Source organism: Carettochelys insculpta, chromosome 3 (assembly GCF_033958435.1).
Source record: "Carettochelys insculpta isolate YL-2023 chromosome 3, ASM3395843v1, whole genome shotgun sequence".
Taxonomy (NCBI): Eukaryota; Metazoa; Chordata; order Testudines; family Carettochelyidae; genus Carettochelys; species Carettochelys insculpta.
In genome coordinates, this window is record NC_134139.1 from 66,042,545 (window position 1) to 66,067,125 (window position 24,581).

Below are 24,581 nucleotides of genomic sequence, written 5' to 3' on the forward strand. Positions count from 1 at the left end.
CAATCCGCTTATGGGACTGGTGCATCGCCCACGATATAATCTTGAAAGCCTCATACTTGCCAGGTGCGCACAACGTGAAGGCAGACCAGCTGAGCAGGCGTTTTGCGCTCACACACGAGTGGCAGATCCGTCCCGACCTGCTATGGCCGATTTTCCACGCATGGGGTTTTCCCCAAATAGATCTGTTTGCCACTCAGCACAACAAGCAGTGCCCACGATTCTGCTCCAGGGCAGGATTGGGATGGAGGTCCCTGGGGGACGCGTTCGCGATCCCGTGGGGGGGCCCCCTGCTTTATGCGTTTCCTCCCACAGTGCTGATCCACAAAGTTTTGCAAAAAGCCAGGAGAGAAAGGGCCCGGATGATCCTGATAGTCCCAACGTGGGATCGCCAACAATGGTTCCCCCTACTCCTGCGCATGTCGGACCGTCCACCGATGCCTCTTCCGGTGGCGCCGGACCTGCTCACGCAAGCCCAGGGGTCCATAGTGCATCCGCACCCCCAAAGCCTGCAACTGGAAGCGTGGTTAATCCATGGCTCAGCTCCCTAGAGAGCACATGCACAGTGGGAGTACAGCAAGTCCTAGAAAGTAGCAGGAGGACTTCCACTAGGAAGACCTACAAACAAAAATGGACTCGCTTCACGGCTTGGTGTTCTACCAAACAGCTGGCCCCCCTTTCGGTGCCTATACCTACAATTCTAGAGTACTTACTGGACCTCAAGAGAGGAGGACTCTCGCTATCCTCGTTAAAGGTCCACCTTGCCGCCATCTCGACATTTGGACATGAGGAGGAAGGGCACACGGTGTTCGCCCACCCTATGGTTACCAGGTTTCTCAAAGGGTTGGTAAACCTCTACCCCCCTCGGAAACCGATTCCACCTTCGTGGAACTTGGACCTGGTGCTTACCACACTGATGGGACCACCGTTCGAGCCCTTGGCCACGGTTCCCCTCCGCCTCCTTACAATAAAGACGACCTTTCTTCTTGCAATTACGTCAGCTCGTAGGGTGAGCAAGCTCGCGGCAGTCATGGCAACGCCACCCTGCACTGTTTATTCCAAGGAGGCGGTAACCATACGGCTGCATCCATCCTTTGTTCCCAAAGTTTCTTCCGAGTTTCACATCAACGAACCTATTGTTCTACCCTCGTTTTATCCAAAGCCTCATAACTACAACGAAGAGGCGCGCCTACACCTCCTGGACGTGAGGAGAGCGCTAGCCTTCTACGTAGACAGGACCAAGTCCTTCCAGAAAACGGATAGACTCCTAGTCTCCCTCGCTCCCAAATCGAAAGGAGAGGGTCTCTCCTCGCAGAGAATCTCAAAGCACATTGTATCCTGCATAAAAATGTGCTACGAGCTCAAAAAGACTCCTTTATCGGCCACTCCCAGGGCTCATTCCACCAGGGCGGTGGCGGCATCAACAGCCTTTTTCAAGGGCGTTGCGTTAAAAGACATTTGCAGAGCGGCGACCTGGTCATCCTACGACACCTTCGCCAAACATTACGTCCTTCACAGGGTATTCCAAGAGGATACCCGTCTCTCTGCAGCGGTCCTCTCGGGGACAAGCTGCACATAATCCGATTACCCACCTCCTATCTTGGGTTACTGCTGGGTAGTCACCTATTGTGGAGCACCCACGGGGACACTCGAAGAAGAAAGAGAAGTTACTCACCGTAGTAACGGTGGGTCTTCGAGATGTGTCCCCGTGGGTGCTCCACTACCCGCCCATCCTCCCCGCTTCGGATCTCTGTTAGTGTTTTGCAGGGGCACCCGAGGCGGTTGGTCGAGGAACTGGGGGGGACCGGATCGCGCACATGGCCAGGAGCGCGCAAGGGAGCGGCGCGCGCCGGCGCATGCGCGGTCCGGCAGAAACTGCTTGGAAGATCCGATCTGCGGCGCCGGGCAAGCCCGTCACCTATTGTGGAGCACCCACGGGGACACATCTCGAAGAACCACCGTTACTACGGTGAGTAACTTCTCTTTCTCTTGTAACACATTCAGCTAGACCTTACAGATGTTTGTTCCAGTCTGAGAAATATGAAAATTTCCATCTGTTTCTTAGAGGATGTTGTGTATCCGAGGGAAAACAAATACAGGTGGAGTTGAGGTTGTAAGTATCAGTATTGTAAGTATTTTAAAACGTAAAATTATTTTAAAGCTAAGCATTACAAATGCAGGAAATTCAGAATCAAGGTTACACATGAAAGAAATGGAAGTCCATTAAAGACAGAAACCCAAACAACCTTTAATTCATACCCACGAAGGTGTCATGTAAAATATATGTTTATGATTAAAGACACAACGTGGTGAGGTGATACCTTTTGTTGGACCATTCCTGTTGGTCACAGAGACATGCTTACATAGAACTCTTCTCTTCTTCGCTCACTTTGTCTCTCCCATGTACTGGGGCCAACACTGCATACAACAATGGCAGATTATCATAGAATCCTAGGGCTGGAAGGGACCTCAGAAGATCATCAAATCCAGTGCCCTGCCTAAAGCAGAATCAACCCTAACTCAGTCATCCCAACCAGGACTTTTGTCAAGCTGCTACTTGAAAGCCTCTAGGGATGGAGATTCCACCACCTCTCTAGGCAAAGCATTCCAGTGTTTCACCACCCTTCTGGTGAAATAGTTTTTCCTAATATCCAACCTCCCACTCCCCTGTGTAACTTTAGACCATTGCTTCTTGTTCTGCCATCAGTCACTACTGAGAACAGCTCCTCTTCATCCTCTTTAGAGCCCCCTTCAGGAGGTTGAGGGATGCGATCAAATTGCCCCTCACTCTTCTCTTCAGCAAACTAAATAAGCCCAAATCCCTCAGCCTCTTTTCACAGGTCTTGTGGTCCAGCCCCTTAATCATTTTTGTTGCCTTCTGCTGGACCTGCTCCAGTGCATCCAGATCCTTTCTGTCCTGGAGGGCCCAGAACTGAATGCAATACTCCAGATGTGGCTTCACGAGTCCCAAATAGAGGGGAATAATAACTTCTCTAGATCTGCTGGAAATGCTCCTGCTAATGCACCCCATTAAGCCATTAGCCTTCTTGGCTACAAAGGCACACTGTTGAATCAAATCCCCGGCTCTCATTCACTGTAATCCCCAGGTCCTTTTCTGCTGTACAGTAACTACTTGGATTAATGCAAGTTGAAATCATGAGTGGCAGGGAGCTGGAAACCAGGAGAGTGGCAAGGAGCTGGGAAACTGACCAGCACAGCAGTGTTGTTTAGTTTCCTGGCTCCCCTGACTTGTGCAAAATTTGACTTACATGTGGTTGCCCAGAAAGCAAATTGCACATAAGTTGGGTGTTTACTGTACTGCTACTTAACCAGTCATGCCCCAGCCTGTAACTGTGTTTGGGATTCTTCCATCTCAAGTGCAGGCTCTGCACTTGTTCTTGTTGAACCTCATCAGATTTATTTTGGCCCAGTCCTCCAATATAGCTAGCTCACTCTGGACCCTGTCCCTACCCTCCAATGTATCTACCTGTGCCTCTAGCTTAGTGTCATCTGCAAATTTGCTGAGGGTTCAGTCCATCCCCTCATCCAGGTCCATTAATAAAGATGTTGAACAATACTGGCCCCAGAACTGATCCCTGGGGCGCTCCACTTCAAACTGACTGCCAACCAGACATTGAGTCATTGATTGCTACCTGTTGGGTCCGACCATCTAGCCAGCTTCCTATCCACCTTTCAGTCCAATTAGCCAATCCATACATCCTATACTTATGGCAAAACTATTAGGATTAAGGCAGTTTAGTGTTTGTGAGTCCAGATTAGATTTAAGTGATTTCAAAAGATACTGCAGTTTTTTTTTCCATGATTTTCTTCTCACAGCAGGGCTTTTTAGTTCCTGCCAGAACGCAGCTGAACTGTGTTCCGGCACCGTTTTTCCCCAGCTGGGGATCCTGCAGCTGAGGCTGCCAGCATGGTGTCGCACACATCACAGTAAATTTTACTTTGTTTTCCATATCTGTGATTAACTTTTACACATGTTGGATTTCTTTTAACTGTAACTTTAACTCTCAACAGCATGCATTTCCAATGATTGCTATTATGATAATTACAGAAACCCTATTTGTTCCAAAATTACTGATATCATACTCTCAGGCTAACTATCTTAACATGATGTTTGGTCTGTAAATTTCTCCATTTAAAAAAAACACACTTAAAATTTCAGACAGGAAAATCAGAGATCATTACTATGCAGAATTTCTAGTAATTTGAAGGTATGTAGTATTCCCAGTACGATACACCAACTCAGCAACAGCTGATCCGCCTATAATTTAGGTTGACAGCTACCTGCCTTTGCAATAATTATGCAAAACAGACACGATACACTGGTGAATCTGGCCGTTAATTTGAAATTGACTCCTAGGGGTTGAAGGCTATGCTAATGAGACTTATGCTATGTCAAGGGGATGCAGGGAGAGCTCATTTCTTGGGTCCTTTAAGATCTGCCTATGTGCTCCTGCAGTGCTGTGTCAATGGCTGATGGAACTGAGGCAGCAGTGTAATGGGAACATTTCAGGTTCAGTCATAGAACCTTTAAGTAGCTGTGGTGGTTGACTCATGTAAAAAATGCAACTCATGCTGTAGCAGATGGTAACTGCACCAGGTCTGTTTCAATGACATTAAGATTTATAGGAGCTGTTGACGTTTGTCTGTCTGTAGTATTTGTACTAAAGAATTCAGTACAACAATTGTCTGCGCTTCAACTTATTTACAATAAAATATTATTTAAATGTAACTTGTACACAAGCTTTTGGTTAATTTTAACTATCCAAAAATTTCGGCATCTACATTAGTCTCTTAATGGAACTCTCAACCCCCATGCTTCATTTCTTAAAGGAGCCAGTTATTGTTTTAACATCTAAACAAATCAACAGATTTACTCATGAATTCTCAGCAAATTCATCCTGTATTCAGAGTAGGTGATACATGTTTAGGACGGATATGCTGACTTCTCGTACAAAATAAAGAGCATGAATCCGTGCTCTAAGTATAAAATTGCAATGTTTTTTAGTCAAACATGAGGTTGGAAAATTCAGTTGTTTTTAGCAAAATGAGTTGTAACGGTGGAAAGAAAATCTTAATTTCAAGATGCGTTCTTTTTTTTTACTGGCTGTTGTATTCAATCTAAAAAAGTTATAATTACAATCAGAGCATTTGTTCTCTTATGAGTATTTTTAAAATGATCATAGTAGAGAATGAAGAGGGAATTTTTATTGCTGCTTTTGTTGTGGGTAGCACACAGAAACTCCCAGTAGGGATCAAGGCTCATATCTTGCATTTGGCATGTGATGAAAAGATAGTCTGACCACACAGCACTTAGAATCCAGACCAGGGTCAGCAACCAGTCAGATGCGGAGTGCTGAAATTTGACCTTAAGGCTTCCATATATGGTCCAAGTGCTGTTGATGCTTTTTAAAGTCACTAAAGGTCCTACTTACAACAGCTTCATTAATAAATTAAGTTGCAGAGCTTTACTGTTTTGGTCTTTAAATCTCCGTCTGGTAGGGTTTTTCACATATTTAAACAGGTCTGGGATTTTAATATAGGTTGAATCTCTTTTAATGTGGATTCTCTTGCTCGGCAACATCCATGGCCCAGCAGGACAGTGGATGTTGCTGAACCAGGGATCCCCAGCCACAGAAGTTGCTAAGGACTGGGGGCTCAGCTTGCCTGGCAGGCAGCCCCACTAGCTGGGAGCAGAGCTGCTGCTGACCCTTGGGCAGGTAGCCCTGATGGCCCGGGTTGAGGAGCCCCAGTGGTCAGGGGCTGCAGAGCTGCTGGCACCCCAGGCAGGGAGCTACAGTTGTCCCCAAGTGGTCAGGCGCACAGAGCGGCTACCACCCCAGGCAGGGAGCTGCTGCTGGCCCCAGGCGCAGAGCCCCAGTGACCAGGAGAAGCACAGCTGTTGCCGGCCCCAGCCAGGTAGCCACTGTGGGGAGCAGCATGGGGGAAGGAAAGGCAGGGGTGAGCTCCCCACATGTGCCATGGAAAATCGGCTTGTGTGCTGCTCTTGGCATGTGTGCTGGGGATTGCTGACAACTGATCTAGATGCATGACAAAATACCATAGGTGGGCAACAACAAGGTAAGGCTGAAAAGGTCAAATGTGGTGCAGTAAGCAGCCGTTGGATGTTAAATCTCATAGGTATCAGTGGTCCTACAGCTAAGTTTTTGCCAGTTATTTTTTTACTCCCCCACGCCCCTTCTTAGTTTTATGTGGAATGCATGAGTGTGTTACAATACTTTGTGCTGCAGTTCAAAGGTATGCACCTTCAGTTTTATTGACTCAAAAATACGCGGAACATAATTTAGGGAGTTGTTTGTACGCTGGTGTTAACTCAACCAACACATAGCAATAGATTATTTTCTTTAAGGACATATGTATAAACATGAATTGTATATTTTATGGGGTGTATACATTATGTGCACTTATTTCTCTTGCATGACTAATTGTTTCTATTGTGTTTTACAAATGTATACTAATTGTAAGCAACCTTTCCTGTTTGGTTGTTTTTTCTTATGTAGATAAACAGTGACAGCATTGATTTGGCAAACAAAGTTGAAGGGATGAGGAGTGCTCTGCTATGAGAATGAGATTTCAAAATTATTAGGATTTATTGATGTGTTTGAAAATATTAAATAACTTTGGATGGGGAAAATGGGGAGGTATGGAATTTGCTGCAGAATTATGGCAAATTAAAAGCTAGAGCTGTAAAATATAAAAAAAATTGGATGAGGGTGAAAAGTTGTGTTTGAATAATGGTTAGGTTTACATGAGTTCAGATTCAAAGTTGAATTGATGCTCTGGGTTCATATGGTGTCATATTTTGTGTTTCTTGACAGATGTCTAATGGCAGGAATCATGCAGAATGGTGAGCCTGTTCTCATTTAACATCTGCCTTCCTAGATTAATTCATATTGTGATCTGAAAATAGGACCATTGTAGGGGTCACTGTACCCTGGCACCCCTAAAAAATATTACATTAATGCAGATCCCTGTCTGAAAGCTGCAACATATGAGCATAGATTGTAGTTCTTCTTGGGTTCATTCTAATTTATCAGAATTCACTAATCCCGGTTAGTCTCTATTTTCTTTCCCAAACCTAGATGATCCTTATTTCAAAAGGACATGAAGCTGCTTTTTAGTTTTTCTTTAATTGATTGTTGTATTCAGCATAAAAAAGTTGTAATTATAATCAGAGCATTTGATCTCTTTTTAAAATATGTTTAAAGCTGGATCACCTTAATTAAGAGACAAGTTAACAGCAGTTTATTGTTGCTTTGAAACAAATACTGTTGCATAAGGAAAAAAGGAGAGAAAATGACAGATGATTTTTCCCCTGTAGGGCTATTAAGTGAATAAAAATTGCTAATGATTAATTGAGATAAAATGGAGAGAATCATTATTAACCATACTGTTAATAGAATAGAATTTATTTAATTATTTTTGAATGGAAAAAGTCAGTACTGTGGTGCAATCTCTTTATCATGAATGTAGAATATGCAGCAAACTCTTTAATATTTGGCCTTCTATTACTCAGAACTCTCTAACAACCAGCACTAAATAAATATTAGTTACGTTTTCCATAAGTACACTATAGTAAAAGTAAATACAAAAAAATCCAGCAAATACAGTACAATTTTATGGAATACAATACTATTGTTGTTGGTAAATAAAGTACTCTGCATACATTTTTGTTTCTTTCTTGTTTCTTTGTTTCTACATATCTAATCTTTTTCTTTAGTGGTATGCATTGCTGGGTGTACCTCTCAGTTATCCAGAATACGTGAATATCTGGCAAGCTCCCAGCCCTGGGGCTGCCAGATGTGAAAGAGTTTTCTGTAGAATTATGTACACATTTGCATTCAAAAATAAAACAACGTAAAGCTTTAGAGTCTACAGGCGCACTCCATTGTATTTCTTGTTCAGCAAACTGCTCAGACAAACAAGTTTGTTTACATTTGCAGGAACTCTTTGTTTACAGTGACACCTGAAGGTGAAAACAGGTGTTCATATGGCATTGTTATAGTTCCTGTTGGAAGATGTTTACCTGCTAGACGCATGCTTTTACCACCATTCCAGAGAACATATGCTCATGTGTCTAACAAGTCCTGCTCAGTAACAATCCAAAACAGTACAGACCAACTCATGTTCATTTTCATCATCAGAGTTGGATGACATCAAGAGAGAGTTTTTCTTTTTTGGTAGTTTGAGTTATATAGTTACTGCATAGGAGCATTGCTCTTTTAAGACTTCTAAAAGCATACCTCATCCTTTGTATATTTGAGAAGGCACTTCAGATTCTTAACCTTGGATTGAGTGCTGTAGCCCTATTTAGAAATCTCATTATCTCTTTTGCGTTTTGACACATCTGCGGTGAAAATGTTTTTGACCCAGCACATGTTGTTCATGTTATCGTATGAATCTCCTTTAAAATGAAATATAAAGAGGAATGCAGATAAAACATAGCACAGGAGACATACTATTATGCCCCAACGAGTTGTCAGAAATGTAAGTAATGCATTTGTTTTTTTAATGATCATCATCAGCATGAAAATGTGCCCTCTAGAATGGTGGCCAGTGCACAAAGAGCATGTGAATATTTAGCATATCTGGCATATGAAAAAGTGCCGTGCGATTGCCTATTCTTACCTTCAGGTGACGTTGTAAATAAGAAACAAAAGAGAGAGTCTTTCAAAAGCCAGAGGCTAGGCGACCAGCGGGAGCATGACCATCTAGGAGCTGCAAACAGGGGGCTGCTAACAAAGGAGTTTGCCTGGGAGTTTGCCTTGGGGGGAGCCCCACATTATTATTGTTTGGTCTCTTTTTTGTATAGTTTTGTTTCTCTTCTTTCCTTCAATGTGGCTCTAATATCTGCAGGAATTCTCTGAAATAGGGAAAAATGGATAGTGACAAGTCTGTTGACCTATACTGCATGTGCTCAGTTTGTCTTCCTCCCAGAAGATAGAAGGGATTTCATATGTACCAAGTGCAAGCTGGTCGCTGTCTTGGAAGAAGAGGTTAGAGGACTTGAGGCGCAAATATCAACCCTCTGTTCCATCAGAGAAGGTGAAGACTTCCTCCACAAAAAGTAGCATTTAGTCCTGCAAGCACAGCAGGCTGAGCAACAGGTTAGAGCAGTAAAAACCAAGGACGAAAACTGGAAGCATGTAACCTCCAGGAGAAGAAAATGAGTTCAGGTAGCTCCAGTTAAGTTGGAAGTAAGCAACTGCTTTCAGGCTCTCTGCACAGGTGATATGGTGGAAAATGCTGTGGCAGAGACCTCTCAGGGAAAGAAGCAGAAGACCCCACTGACTGGAAGGCCTGAGATGTGTAGCCCTAGGGATGGAGGGAGGGCCTATGGCTGCCACCCCTAAGAGAAGAAGATGGGTGGTAGTGGCTGGGCACTCCCTCCTAAGAGGGATGGATTCATACATCTGCCGTCCAGACCTGAAATCTCAGGAAATTCACTGCTTACCAGGAGCTAGAATCCAGGGTGTGACAGAGGGATTTCCAAAAATCATCAAACCTGTGGATTATTACCCCTTCCTACTTCTCCATCTAGGAATTAATGACACAGTAGACAACGACCCTGAGCAGATTACTGTGGATTATGAAACTCTGGAAAGGAAGATCAAGGAATATGGCAAGCAGGTGGTGTTCTCATCTCTCCTCCCTGTTGAAGGAAGGCGTCCAGTTGTGGAAGTAAATGTGTGGTTGCACAGGTGGTGCCAGAGAGAGGGATTTGGTTTCTTCGACCATGGAATTTTGTTTCGGGAACAAGGGCTGCTAGGAAGAGATGGGATCCACCTAACAAAGAGAGGAAAGAGCATCTTTACATGCAGGCTTGCAAGTCTAGTGAGGAGGGCTTTAAATTAGGTGTGTCCTGGGATGCTCACACAAGCCCTGAGGTGAGTGGGCAAGGAGGAGGGTGCAGCAAAGGAGGAGCCTTGTTTCAAAAGGAGAAACTAGGCCAATCAACTAGTTATCTAAGGGGTTTGTACACAAATGCAAGAAGCCTGGGAAACAAACAGGAAGCATTAGAGGCCCTGACACACTCAAAGGAGTATGAGGTGATTGGAATAACGGACTTGATGGGATGACTCACATGACAGGAGCATGGTCATGAAACGGTATAAACTGTTCAGGAAGGACAGGCAAGGGAGAAAAGGGGGAGGCATTGTGATGTATGTGAGAGAGAGCAGCCTGATTACTCAGAGCTCCAGTATATGGAGGGAGAAAAGCCAGCTGAATCTTTGGGTTAAGCTTAGAAGCAACAGAGGTGGTGATGTGGTTGGTGTCTGGTGTAGGCCACCAGACTAGTAGATGAGCATTTCTTCAGACAATGAAGAGCGGCTTCCAAATCACAGGCCTTGGTTCTCATGGGAGACTTTAATCACCCAGACATTTGTTAGGAGGCCAATACAGCAGCACAAAAACAATCCAGGAAATTATTGGAGAATGTTGAGGGTAACTTCCTGGTACAAATGCTGAAGGAACCTACCAGGAGCCATGTGCAGCTTGACCTGCTGCTCACAAATAGGGAAGAAATAGTAGGAGAAATAGAAGTGGGTGGCAACCTGGTCTGCAGCTATCAAAAGATGGTAGGTTTCAGGATTCTGACAAAAGGAGGAAGGGTGAGTAGTAAAATACAGACCCTAGATTTCCTAAGAGTAGACTTTGACTCCCTGAGAGAACTGATGAGTAGGATCCCCTAGGAAGCTAATATGAAGGGGAAAGGCATTCAGGAGAACTGGCAGTATTTTAAAGAAGACTTATTGAAGACACAGGAACAAACCATTCTGATGCACAGTAAGAAAAATAAATATGATGGGGAACCGGCTTGGCTTGCCAGGGAAATCTTTGGTGAGCTTAAACTAAAGAAGGATGCGTATAAGAAGTGGAAACTTGGACAAATGACTATGGAGGAATATAAATACATGGGTGGAGAAAGCACAATTGGAACTGCAGCTAGCAAGGAATGTGAAGGGCAACAAGGAGATTTTGTGACAGGCATGTTAACAATAAGAGGCATCAGAGGGGTAGCTGAGTTAGTCTGTATCTTCAAAAACAACAAGAAGTCCTGTGGCTCCTTATAGACTAAAATATTTTGGAGCATAAGATTTTGTGGGCAAAGACCCACCCCTCTGCTCTTCTGATTTGCCCACATTGATCACAATTTTTTTCTGATTTGTCAACCTTTAACTGTTTTTGGTTCTCTGTGCCTTAAATATTGAGTCTATTCTGGTATGGCTACGGTCTGCAGAAGTGGGTCTGTCCCACAAAAGCTCATCACCTAATAAATTATTTTGTTAGTCTTTAAAGTGCTACTGGACTGCTTTTTTGTTATGCTCCAAAATATCTGTTAGTCTACAAGGTGCCATAGGACTTCTTGTTGTTTTTTAACAATGGGAGGGTGTGGGGCTGTTACTGGATGAGGAAGGTAGCCTGGTGACAGATGATAAGCAAAAGACTGAAGTCTTTTTACGGACAAGGTCAGCTCCCAGACTACAGCACTAGTCAACGCAGCATGGGAAGGAGGTGGGCAAAGAACAGGTTAAGAGCTATTTAGAAAAGCTACACGAATCTAAATCCCTAGGTCCAGATTTAATGCATCGAAGGGTACTGAAGGAATTGGCAGATGTCATTGCACAGCCTTTGATTTTTATCTTTGAAAACTCATGGAGATTGGGAGAGGTCCTGGATGAATGGAAAAAGGCAAATGTAGTGTCCATCTTTAAAAAAGGAAAGAAGGACAATCCAGGGAACTATAGACCAGTCAGCCTTATCTTAGTCCCTGGGAAAATCATGGAGGGTACCCTCAAGGAATCCATTTTCAAGCACTCAGAAGAGGGGAAAGTGATCAAGAGTAGTCAACATGCATTCACCAGGGGCAAGTCATGGCTGACCACTCTGATTAGCTTCTATGATGAGGTAACTGGCTCTGGAGATGTGGAGAAGTCAATGGATGTGATACACCTTAACTTTATCAAAGCTTTTGATACAGTCTCCGACAACATTCTTCCCCATAAGTTAAAAAAGTATGGATTGGATACATGGACTGTAAGATGGACAGAAAGCTGGCTAGATGGATGGGCCCTGAAGGGGGGCTTTAAAGAGGATGGAGAGAGGCTGTTGTCAGTAGTGATGGATGGCAGAAGAAGAAGGTTGGGAGGGGGAGGATAGGTCAGTGGTTTGAGCATTGGTCTGGTAAACCCAGGGTTGTGAGCTCAGTCCTTGAGGAGGCCATCTGTCAGGGATGGTGCTTGGTCCTGCCAAGAAGGCAGGTGATGGGATTCAATGACCTCCCAAGGTCCCTTCCAGTTCTATGAGGTGTGTGTGTGTATAAGGAGCAATGGGCTGAAGTTACAGAAGGAGAGGAGTTGTTTGGATAGTAGGAAAAACTGTTTCACCAGCAGGGTGGTGAAGCACTGGAGTGTATTACCTAGAGAGGTGGTGGAATCTCCATCTATAGAGGTTTTTAAGCCCCAGCTTCACAAAGTCCTGATTGGGGTGATTTAGTTAGGGTTGATCCTGCTTTAGGCAGGGGGTTGGACTAGATGACATACTGAGGTCCCTTCCAGCACTAGGATTCTATGATCATTGTCTCTCATAAATGTAAACAAAGTTATTTGTCTTAATGGTTGGCTGAACAAGAGGCAGGAGTGAGGGAACTTGTAAGCTTCAAAATTCATCTTAGTTTTGTTTTTTAGTTCAGTTATCTAACAATTAACATTTATACGTCGTCCTTTCACAATATAGAGATCACCCTGCTTTACTTGTATGAAGTAAATTTTTTATCTCTTTTAGACTTCAACTATTTGTAATAAAAAATAAAGTGAATACTGTACATTTTGTATGGTGTGTTGCAATTGAAAATGTATAAAACATCCAAAAAATCTAGTACATTTCAGTTATTATTTTGTTGTTTTCCACTGCAATTAAACCTATGATTAACTGTGATTAATTTTTGAGTTAATATGAGTTAGTTGTGATTAGTTTCAGAGGGGTAGCCGTGTTAGTCTGGATCTGTAGAGCAACGAAGGGTCCTGTGGCACCTTATAGACTAACAGAAAAGTTTAGAGCATGAGCTTTCGTGAGTTAACTCACTTCTTCAGATGCTGGTCATCTGATGCTCCAGCATCTGAAGAAGTGAGTTAACTCATGAAAGCTCATGCTCTAAACTTTTCTGTTAGTCTATAAGGTGCCACAGGACCCTTCGTTGCTCTTGTGATTAGTTGACATTCTTAATTTTTTCTATTTCCACATACTGTAGCTGTGGGGAGATGCTCTACTGAGTCCGGAAACTACTATGACCAAGATTGGAATTCTTACATTCTGCTTTGTTTCTGTTTATAGCTATTAGAATTTGACTCTGTTCTCCAGAAGTGTATGATGATTGTTCCAGGCAGAGGCAGTTAGATAGTGAAACTCAACCCCATCCTGTATGTTGGTGTCTTGATGTGTTATCTCCACTGTATATTTGTCTAGACCTATCCAAATTTGTTCTTTCTAATACCTGTCTCTAATAAGGTAAAGCCCTGAAATGTGAGATTGTAACATTTTTCTGGATCTTACAGTCTTACCTCTGTGTCACTAATACAAGAAAAGCTGCTCTGTGGGTGTGCTCTGTTTTGGATGAGGCGCTGTAAACCAAAGATCTTGACCATTTGTGGTTGGAGCTTATTGTATTTTTCACTATGAATGTAAAATCTTAATTTAAATGGGTTTTTATCCACAGTGATTTACAAGAGATGTTAGCCATGTTGTGCTGTTCGGGGAGAAGGGTGAAGAAGCTCTCTCTTCCTTTACCCTAGTCCCATCTCACTGTGAGTTGACTTTTCACCAGGAATACTGTCCTCTTGTCTGTATCCTTCCACCTGTAAATGCAGTGCTAACATTTGAAGACTGTTTAATTTTTCCTTTCCTGGTTCAGATCATTTCTGCTCTTCTATTGACATGTGTCCTTGATGGTTCTTCCTTGTACCTCTTACTTCCCCTGAGCCTAAACCTTTTTACACACTCCTGACCCTTCATGTTTGTCCCAGTGTTTCCTCATTGAGTGCCCAGAATGCCAGCTCTGTGGCTTTGTCTAGAGAGGATAGAGAGTAGCTGTGGTGTTGGTAGTGAAGTGTGAGCACTGGTCAAAGTCTACATTGGAGTGTCTTCAGCAGCAGCTGTGCCTTACTCTATTTGGCAAATGTGTGGACTACCAGAGCTCTCAATTGTACATGTCTGTAAGCTATGAGTGATTGGACTTTGGTGTGAGCATGGTGCACGTGAAAAGACCACCTTGCAGTCTAGCCCCTCAGAATTGGTACTGGTGTCCTAAGTATTTTCCTGTGTAAAAAGCATTCCCTTTGTTCTGTAATTGTCTTATTGACCTGGTCAGATGCTTTCCAATTTTAAATTTTGGTGATGAAAGAGAAAATTGAATGCAAACATATGGTGACACAAGAACCTTTTTGCAGCATGAATTTCCACATGAAAAGGAACCATATGGCATGATATAAAAAAGTCTGGTATATTGCAAAACATGTATATTTATAAGTGGAATCAGCAAAAGTAAACAAAAGCCTAGACTTTTTATGATATTGTGAATTGCAAATTATAATCAGACATAAGAGGAGAATTCAGGATTTATTATGGCTTATAAGGTAATTTTGTATACATATTTAACAGAAAAAAACAGTAACATTTAAGATAGGCTTGCATAAATCCTCTATCAGTTTTTACTTTTTTTTTTAAAATGGTCTAAAACAAAGTTTTGAGGTAGATCATAATACTCATTTATACAAGTGACCACTATCCTTTTTATGTAGAAGAAACTGGCTGGAAATGTTGTTTTAGGAAGGCAACTACACATATCTGTTTTCACCAAGTATATGATATACAATGTATAGCATGTGATTTTATATAGTAGGGCAATATATTTGCTGTTACATAATTGGCACCAAGACTAAAAAGTTTACAAGCTTTTTTGTATGGTAAAATATTTCAGTATAAATATTAAGGTATAAACAGTTAAAATTCATGATAAAAATACTGATTATGAGCACAGCTAATGTCATGAGGGTTTAATGTGAAAAAGTGCAAAATGAACTTAATTAAGGATGATTATTTACTGTTATAGTGATAAATCTTATGTAGGAAATATTTGTGAAGGTTTGTGGGTAATGGAGGATAACAAACTGAACTTGAATGTTCAGCGCAATGTTTCTTGGGGGAAAAAAAGGCCATTCAATTTTAAAAGGACTGTGCAGGGGTTTTTCTTCCAAGATACAGGAGAGAATTCTCTTGTCAGTTCAATACACAGGTAAGAACTCATCTCTAAGAGTGTGCTCTAGTTTGGCCCTTCAATCTTTTTAAAGATATATACAGATTAAAAAAAGCTCAGAGCAGATCAGACAAAAAGTGAAGTTAACAGAACATGTAATACAAATGATATAAAATAAATAGTTTTAATTTATTGGTACTTGATTATAAAGGAGACGCTAAAGGATTTGCATTTACTGACTTTGCAAAAGTAGCTAGTTGTTGTCTCTGCTACTAGACATAGTAGTCGACTGCTCATATGCAAAATCAGCTCATCAGCGGGTTGACTGCTTGGGCTATCCTCACGGAAGTAGGTCGACAGGAGCATTTCTTCTGTCGACCTACCTTAATCCTCGCCTCTCATGAGGAAATCTGGGGTCAACATTGGCCCAATCGGGATTAATCTTCCGTGGTTTTGTTTTGCACATGCGTGAAATGGCACTTTCCAGGGGGTCAGTCTTCCTCAGTAGTGTGGAAGTGGGCCTAAGGCACCTCCCAGTGTAGATGGGTGATGTGCGTCCAGGCTGACACAGGGAGCTTGCTGAGTGGTAATTAACACCTATTGAGTTATTCTTCAAAATAATAATGAAAGAAACAAAAAGGAAAGCTGAGGAGAAAAACAGTCTACATTATTTTAAAATATGAATCTGGAGGAAGTAAAAGGAAAAGATTAGGAGGCTTATAGACTGGGAATCTTTTTATTATTTTCTCTGCCTTGTGCTCAGCTACAGCAAGTAGTGACACTTCAATGTGCACTCACACCACGGCAATTTGTTATGTGGAACAGCTAATTTTTCATTGCAGTTCCACTAGGGTATAGTTGCTGTAGCAGTGCAACAACTTGATTTCAAATCAGGTACCCTGTCAGTTTCTGTCTTCTGTGAACTTTGGGCCAGTAATATAGCTGTTTACAGAACTACTTCAGTTTTTTTCTTTTTAATTCAATATCTTCTACTCTCTATACGTATGGAGTGAACATATGCAGTGAGGGGAAAATGGAGCATAGTCCATAAACAATCTACTGTATATTATTAACTAGCTTTTTACCCCAACCTGGCAGTCTTAATAATATTGGGCAGTGGAACAACTGAGGCTGTGAATGAGATAGGAGGAGAAGTGCTGTTTGGCTCCAGGTTTGGCAAATTGAAATTCTTTTTCTCCTGCTGTTGGTTGAACATTAGAGAACATAAAAAAGATCTGAAACAAGCCAGCCTTATAGCTTGGCAGCATCAGGAGACATGCTGGCACTGACGAGAGTCCCAGTTACAGAACGACTTTTAAATGGGAAGAGTGAACCTCTGTGTTCTCAGAAACACAGAGCTGTAGAATTCTGCTTTTTGCGCAGTTTTGGTGTTATCTAGAATCCCATTTTGCTTTTATAAAAACCAACATTTCACGCACTTGGTTTTTTCAAAGGTAGCTGTGGCAGTGCATGCCTGTGCAGCATAGGTTTGCTGGTTCTACACTTTGATTGAATACAGTAGTAATAATATCAAGAAATCAGTGAACTTTCTCCATTCATCTTAATAGCATATTAACTTTGAGGCCCTGCTTAGGAGGTATACTGACCTTTAACTTTCAGAGTACAGTAACGCTGCATCTACACTATGAAATGAAGTTGGATTTGTTGAAGCTGACTTGTAACACTAGATTTTATAAAGTTGAAGTCGACTGTCTGCACCTGCCCACAAAGTCAACTTAGTGCATCCTCACTAAATTACCAAAGTTCGTCTGTTGCAACAGCACGTTGTTGGCACCTACCCCATGGTTCCTTCAGCCCCATGGCATTCTGGGTTTTTTTGACAGTAACGTATGAGAAGATGCTCCATAAGTGGTTGTGGGCATGTGATGTCATCGCCGGACATGGCATGCTGCTGTCTTCAGGCCTTGTCTGCGCAGCCCAGCAGTCATACGGGTGTGTGTGGGAGCTTGATTTTCACCTGGCACTGCTGTGCACCCTGGTATTTACTCAACCAATCCACCCACAAAGACATCAGACCCTGGTTCTCCTGATGGCTCCATGCTGGGGCTCTTTTGCAACCCTGAGAAATCATGGCTAGATGTGATCGCCATACTGGCCAGAAAGAAAATGAATTCAAATTGTCAGGCTTCCTGTTTCCTACTTCCTGCACACCTGGAGAGCAGTGGAGGTGAAGCAGCCAGAACGGGTACATTTGGGGCATTGTGAGATACCTCTGGAGGCTGATAAAATGTATTTCAAGTAACACTGTTTCCAAACTAGCATTAATTCAACGTGGTAAATTTGAACTTGGCGTTATGCCACATCAGAGGGGCCAGGTGAGAAAGTCAGCATTAGTGCCCCTTAAAACTGACCTAATGATATTTGCAGTGAAGACAATCACATTGTAAAATTGAGTTAAGTGCCTTAAAATAGACTTTATGCTCTAGTGTAGACGTAGCCTCATATAAGCACAGAACTGGAGGAGCTATGCAGAATTTTCATTGTCTTGACAGCAAAAATATATCATTCTGGTTCATCTTCTGGAAGAGTGGAATTGGACTGAGATACCTAAAGTGATTTGCTGATGCTTTCTTGAACCTCTAGACCTTATACCAAACTTCTCCAGCTGGCTTCCTACATTCCTGTTCCAGATCCTGTCTACAACTCTGCTGCTATCCTGAATTCCCAGACTCATCGTACTACCTACTAACTCTTCTTTTCCCCTGTAAACTGTCAGGCACAGGTTGTTTCTCAGCTGTTCCCACCATCTGTACTTTTTCACCCTCACTCTCTCTTCAAAAATACATATCTGAATGCTTATTATCCTTGTGTTTTCTTGATTCTCTTTAACTAATTTTGGAATCTCTTTCCTGGCTTCATTTCAGGGTCCCAATTAATCCCAACATGTTCTTCCAGCTGTGGCCTGTGTAAATGAAGACCTACGTTGTCACAAACTGAGGTGGGCTTTAATGGAGTTCAAGCTCTGACCCATGTCTGGGATTTTTTCTATTTTTATCTTTGCCACAGATGCCCTGGTAGGACCATGTGCAAGTCACTTAATTTTTCTAAACCTCAGTTCCCAACTGCAGGGGTGTTAAAATGATAAATCTTTGAATGTCAGATGTGCTCAGTTAATATTGTGATTGAGAGGACCATATAGGTGTTTAGAATTGCAGTTTTCAATCGGTGTACCATAGCACAGTGGCGTGCCATGAGAATTGTCCAACATGCCATGAAATTTCATCAAATTCCCCTTGTTGTGGTTCTTTGCAATGCCATTGCAGGAGGAAATTGTCAACCCCACTCCAGTTGGGGCTCAAGACATGAGGCTGCCTGCTCCCTGCTGTAGCAAGGTGGGAAGGAGGGAGGATGGGAGCTTGTTGGAATGAGATGTAGTATAAATGTTGCATGTCATCTCCAATGAGCTGGTGGGTAGGTGCAATGTTTCTGAGCAATCAATGTAGCTGAAAAAAGTGGGTATACTGTGGAATTGTCTGTCTTATTGACATATGCCCTGTTATTGTAAAGGTTGGGAGATACCTGTATTCCTTCTTGGCGGTCACTTGATAATGTATGGGGCATCTTCATATCACCCTCCCATTTGTGAGTCCATTGATGGCTGATCAGCCAATTCTAGAGCTGCAGATCTTATCACAGATGGGGCAGGTGTTAGTAGCTGTTGGAGGGGCATGGGGTAGTTTTTGCTGCTCTTTTCTTCTCCACTTCTCCTTGTCTGCACTGCAGTGGGCCCTCTCATCTTGTCACCCCCTCACCGATTACTGCTCTCCACTGGGTGTGGACTTGGGCAGGGTTCTCCCAAGTGTTGACACTGATGCTGAACTTCTTCGTGTGTATCTTCAGCATGTCTATATATCAAATCCACTGGCCCTGATGCTCCTCTGTCTTTCCTCCAACTCAGAAAGCAAAATCTGTATTGGGAGGCACTGATCAGATGTCCAAACCACGTGCCCAGTCCAACAAAAATGTTGAAAAATGGTAATGGCTTCAGTGCTGGTCATGTTCGACTCTTCCAGGACTCTAGTGTTCGTGCACCTATCCTCCCAAGAGATATTCAGGATTGTCCTGAGGCAGCATTAATGATATTGTTCAAGTGCCTTCAAACAGTGTTTGTATGTTGTCGAGGTTTCACATGCATACAGTAACATTGGAACCACAAGTGCATGGTATACAAGGAGCTTTGTCTTTAGGTAGATATCCTGGTTCTTGGAGACCCTTTGTCTTATGTGGGTGAAAACAGAGCTTGTATGGCTCAGGCAATGCTGGATTTATGCATCAATGTCAACTTTAGCAGAAAGATGACTTCCAAGGTATGGGAAGTGCTCTGCATTTTCCAGAAGTTCTCCAAGAACAATAAAAAGTCTTGTGGCACCTTATAGACTAACAGATATTTTGGAGCATAAGGGGGATGTGAGCCCTGTCTGATCTGATTTGTTTTTTCGTCTTTTGATAAGTACTGTTGATACTGGGCCATTTCCACCTTGCTGAATAGACCTTGTCAGCTCTGGCCCTCTCCCTTTACTGGGACCCCACTCTTTAAATACCCCTCTGAAACCACCCCCCCACTTATGTATCTGATGAAGCGGGTCTTTGCCCGTGAAAGCTTATGCTCCAAAATATCTGTTATTCTGTAAGGTGCCACAAGACTTTTTGTTGTTCTCGAAGCTACAGACTAACACGGCTACCTCTCTGATACAGAAGTTCTCCATTAACTTAAATAGAAGGTAAATGAGATTTGTCCTGTCAGCAAGGGTTGGTGAAGCACTTTGGTCTTTTTGATGTTTCAATCTCTGGGAAAATAATGGAGGGGATCCTCGAGGAATCCATTTTGGAGCACTTGGAAGAGGGGAAAGTGATCAAGAATAGTCAGCGTGGATTCACCAAGGGAAATTGTACCTGACCAAACTGATTAGCTTCTGTGATGAGGTAACAGGCTCTGTGGACATGAGAAAGTTAGTGGATGTGATATACCTTGACTACAGCAAAGCTTTTGATACATTCTCCCACAACATGCTTGCCCGTAAGTTGAGGAAGTATGGATTAGATCTGTGGACTATAAGATGGAGAGAGAGCTGGCTTGACAGTCAGGCCCATCGGGCAGTGGTCAATGGCTCATTATCTGGATGGTGGTTGGTTTCAAACTGAGTGCCCCAAGGCTCGGTTCTGGGGCTGGTGTTATTCAACATCTTTATTAATGACCTGGATGAGGGACTGGATTGCACCCTCAGCAAGTTTGCCCATGACACTAAGCTAGGAGGAGAGGTAGATTCGTTGGAGGGTAGGGATGGAATCCAGAGTGACCTGCATAAATAGGACTGGGCCACAAGAAATTTGATGTAGTTCAACAGAGAGAAGTGTAGAGTCCTGCACTTGGGATGGAAGAATCCCAAGGATTGTTGTAGGCTGGGGACCGACTGGCTAAGCAGCAGTACAACAGAAAGGGACCTAGGAGTTATGGTGGATGAAAGGCTAGGTATGAGTAAACAGTGTGCCCTTGTAGCTGAGAAGGCTAATGGCATATTAGGATGCATTTGGAAGAGCACTGCAAGCAGACCTAGAGAAGTGGTTATTCCCCTCTATTTGGCATTGGTGAGGCTGCATCTGGAATATTGTGTCCAGTTTTGGGCCCCCGCCCCTATATAAAAAGGATGTGGATGTGCGAGTTCAGCAGATGGCAACAAAAATGATTAAGGGGCTGGACCCCATGACTTATGAGGAGAGGCTGAGGGATTTGGGCCCTTTTAGTTTACAAAAGAGAAGATTAAGGGGTGATTTAATAGCAGCCTTCAACTTCCTGAAGGGATGCTGTAAAGAGGATGAAGAGATCATGTCTGCTCTTCCTCAGATTGGCTGGAAGTCACACTGAGATTCTGAGAGAATTTCTTCTTAGAGTGGCAGGAGTTGATTCAATCTAAGATTTTCCCTGCCGTCATCAAGAGGGAGATGCCAGGATAATTCCCACAGTCCGACTTACCACCCTTCTTGAGGAGACTGATGATCAGTGTGCTTCTGAAATCTCACTGTATCTGCTCCCTATCCCAGATCTTGAGAATCAGGAGGTGGAGTTGTTTGTGGTGCTCTGGCCCTTCATCTCTGAAGATTTTGTCAGGCATTGTTGCTGAGGGATTTGGTCAAGGGATTCTAGGACCATGGTGGAGGAGTGCTTCAAGAGCTCATTATAGTGCTCCCTCCAGCAAGAAGCAATGGCTTCATTGTCTTTCAAGAGTTGGGTACCATCCTTTGATCTCAGGGGATTGATTCCATGGTTTCTCAATTCATAAACAGCTTTGGTAGCGTTGAAGGAAAAGATACCTAGATAGTCTTGGTTTGGACAACTTAAGGTAAAATAAGAATGTTCTAGCTCATCACCTAACTTGCACTGAACTCGCATCAAATGTTCTGAGTGTTGTTAACATTTCTGTTTTCCCCTTCTCCCCTCATTTCACATTTTGAAATCCCTCATCCTGTCATTCCATATAAGATCAGAAGTGAAGTGCTGAAAACATGTTCTTTCATTATTTGACAGAGACTGTAATACCCTGGATTCTATCTCCTGGCAAGCAACAAACTTGCTGAGATTCTAGGCCTGGGTGACAGATAGATGACTCTGGTCCCTCTTAGGAAGGAGTCCCTGACCACCACCACCCAATTTTGGGCCCCCCATTATAAAAAGGATGTGGATGTGTTGGAGCAGGTTCAGCAGAGAGCAACAAAAATTTCTAAGGGGCTGAAGCGGAAGACCTATGAGGATAGGCTGAGGGATTTGGGCTTGTTTAGTTTACAGAAGAAAAGACTTAGGGGAGATTTAGTAGCAGCATTCAACTTCCTGAAGGGGAACTCTAAAGAAGAGGGTGATCAACTGTTCTCAGTGGTGTCAGATGGCAGAACAAGGAGAAATGGTCTGAAGTTGAAGAGGGAGAAGTATAGGTTGGATATTAGGAAAAACTACTTCACCAGGACGGTGGTGAAACATTGGAATGCATTGTCTAGAGAGGTGGTGGATTCTTCATCCCTCAAGGTTTTTAAGTCCCGGCTTGACAAGGTCCTGGCTGGGATGACTTAGTGGGGGTTGATCCCTATGATTCTATGATTCATTATTTTTTTTTCTGCAGTTGGAAGTGGGAAGTCCCTGAAATTCTGTTCTCATGAGATCATCATGATCAAGGGATGATTCAGTGTAATATGTAACTTATGTTTGAAAATAAATTTCTCATTATTGCTAATTAATAAGAGTTTACTCACCTTCATTACTCAGTTTTGCAGACCACCAAAACGATCTTGTGCAGTAGTAGTAAGCTATTATCCACAATAGTAGTTTAATGTTTTCATTGGAGCAATGTTATTGCTAATACATATTAAATTAATTTGTGTTATTTACTGTTGTACTTCATCTAACATATCAATTATAATGAAATAATTGAGGAATTCTTGCTTAATATTAGTCCTATTAATTAACGCCTCCTTACCCGAATCCTGCTATGTAGGTGATGATATTTAAAAAGTTCTGATCATGTACAAGCGAGAAGTCAGATTCAGCACTTGGAAGACTGATTTACATAGCTTTTCTTGCACCATTAAAATCCCATCTACCCTGCAAGAAATTTTCTTTTGCAGAGGCAAATTCTATTCAATTACATTGAGTTTCTGTCAAAAGAGATATTCGCTGGAGGATCCTAGAATTTTAGTGTTTTTCAACATTAGGTAGTGACATCAACAGCTTCCTGGGGACCAATCGGGGAGAACATTTTTAAGGTTTCCTTGCCGTAGGTAGCAGACATCTATTTTATACTTACATTTTTTCATTAAGCTAATAGTTAGCTCCCAGTAGTATCAAAACAGCATAAAAAGAAACAATGTGAGGCCTTATTTACACTTACTGCACTGCACTGATTTAGTGTTTAGTGAAGAGATTTCTATACTGACAGGAGAGGTGGTAGCCATGTCGATGGGAGAAACCTTCTTGTCAACAGTGCAGTCTATAAGGGTTAACTGAGTATGACTGCTACTCAGGGATGTGATTTTTCTGACATAAGTTCTTAATATACACCAAACTGTAGGGTCCCGTGTAATGTTCCATCTAATTGTTTTATCCATGAGCAGAATAAATTTTATATTCACCAGAGAGTGTGGGGTGGTGCACCACCAACAGAAACATTTGCTGCCAGCTGTTGGCAACTGTGGATGCTCTACCTGTCAGCTGAGCAGCACATGAATTTGTCCCGGGTGACTGCCCAAGCGCTCACCTTACAGGCAATACTGGTCCTTTGTTTCCTATGCTAGTAGTCACAATGGGGCCTTTTAGAGGTGATATGCATCCTTGCAGGATGCTAATCTCTCTATGTCCGCCAGTTTCCACATCTACAAGCAGCCTGTATGGCCTGTTGCTCATTTGAAAGAAGAGGCTTGGGGGAAAGAGCCACACCAAGTGAGGTGCTTCCACAACTGTGTTAGAAAAATGGGGCAGCTTCTGAAAGTATGGGTCACAAGATTCAGGGAAGGAGGAATTTCCCCCCTACCCATTCTAGAAAAGGGCTCTAATCATGTGGAACTGTTCCTAAAAGCTTCCTTCTTTTAGTATGAATTTAGCTGCTACATGTGACTGATTTCTGTTTGCAAAGTGTCTTTTACTGCTTTTATCCAAGTTTTTGTTCCTGATCACAGAGAGGAACAAGATCTTGAAAATCCTAAAAATTAATAGAAACTACTCAAGATATCTTCTAGGACTGTCAAGTTATTAAATGAGATTAATTATGATTAATAATGTGATTAACCATGGTCTTCATAGTAGAATACCGTTGATATAAATATTTTTGGAGGTTTTTCGTGTTTTCAAACGTATTAATTTCAATTACAACACAGAATACAAAATGCACAGTGTTCACTTTATATTTATAATGCTGCCTGTTTCTTGTTTACAGTGTCACTTGAAAGTGAGAGCAGCCATTTGCATATCACTGTTGTACCTAGTGACGAAAAATATGTACATGTCAGATGTGCTGAAGATATGTGTCTCCTTAATTGTTTTCACCATCATTCCAGAGGACGTGCATCTGTGCTAAAGATGGGTTCTGGTCAATAACAGTCTAAAGCAGTGCAGACTAACTCATGCTCCTTTTCATTGTGTGCCTCAAATGGTACCACAGAAGGTTGATTTTTTTTTTGCAGTGTCTTGGGTTCTGTACTTTCAGCATTGCAATGTTGCTCTTTTAAGACTCCTGAAAGCTTGCTCCACATTTCATTCCTCTCCCATTTTGGAAGGCACTTCAGGTTTTTT

The 24,581-nt window shown here is 42.5% G+C and overlaps 1 protein-coding gene across 2 annotated transcripts in view; it reads left to right on the forward strand.

The window, feature by feature from the left end:
- Positions 1 to 24,581, forward strand: part of LOC142011125 (histone-lysine N-methyltransferase SMYD3-like) — a 412,110-nt gene that overhangs the window by 207,624 nt on the left and 179,905 nt on the right. Inside the window, exon 5 of one of the 2 annotated variants that reach the window (XM_074990065.1) lies at positions 6,855 to 6,883. The exons of the other annotated variant lie outside the window; for it this stretch is intronic. Coding sequence (XP_074846166.1) covers positions 6,855 to 6,862 — 8 coding nt within the window. The 3' untranslated portion in view covers positions 6,863 to 6,883. The remainder of the gene's footprint in view (positions 1 to 6,854; positions 6,884 to 24,581) is intronic. 2 annotated transcript variants of the gene reach the window in all.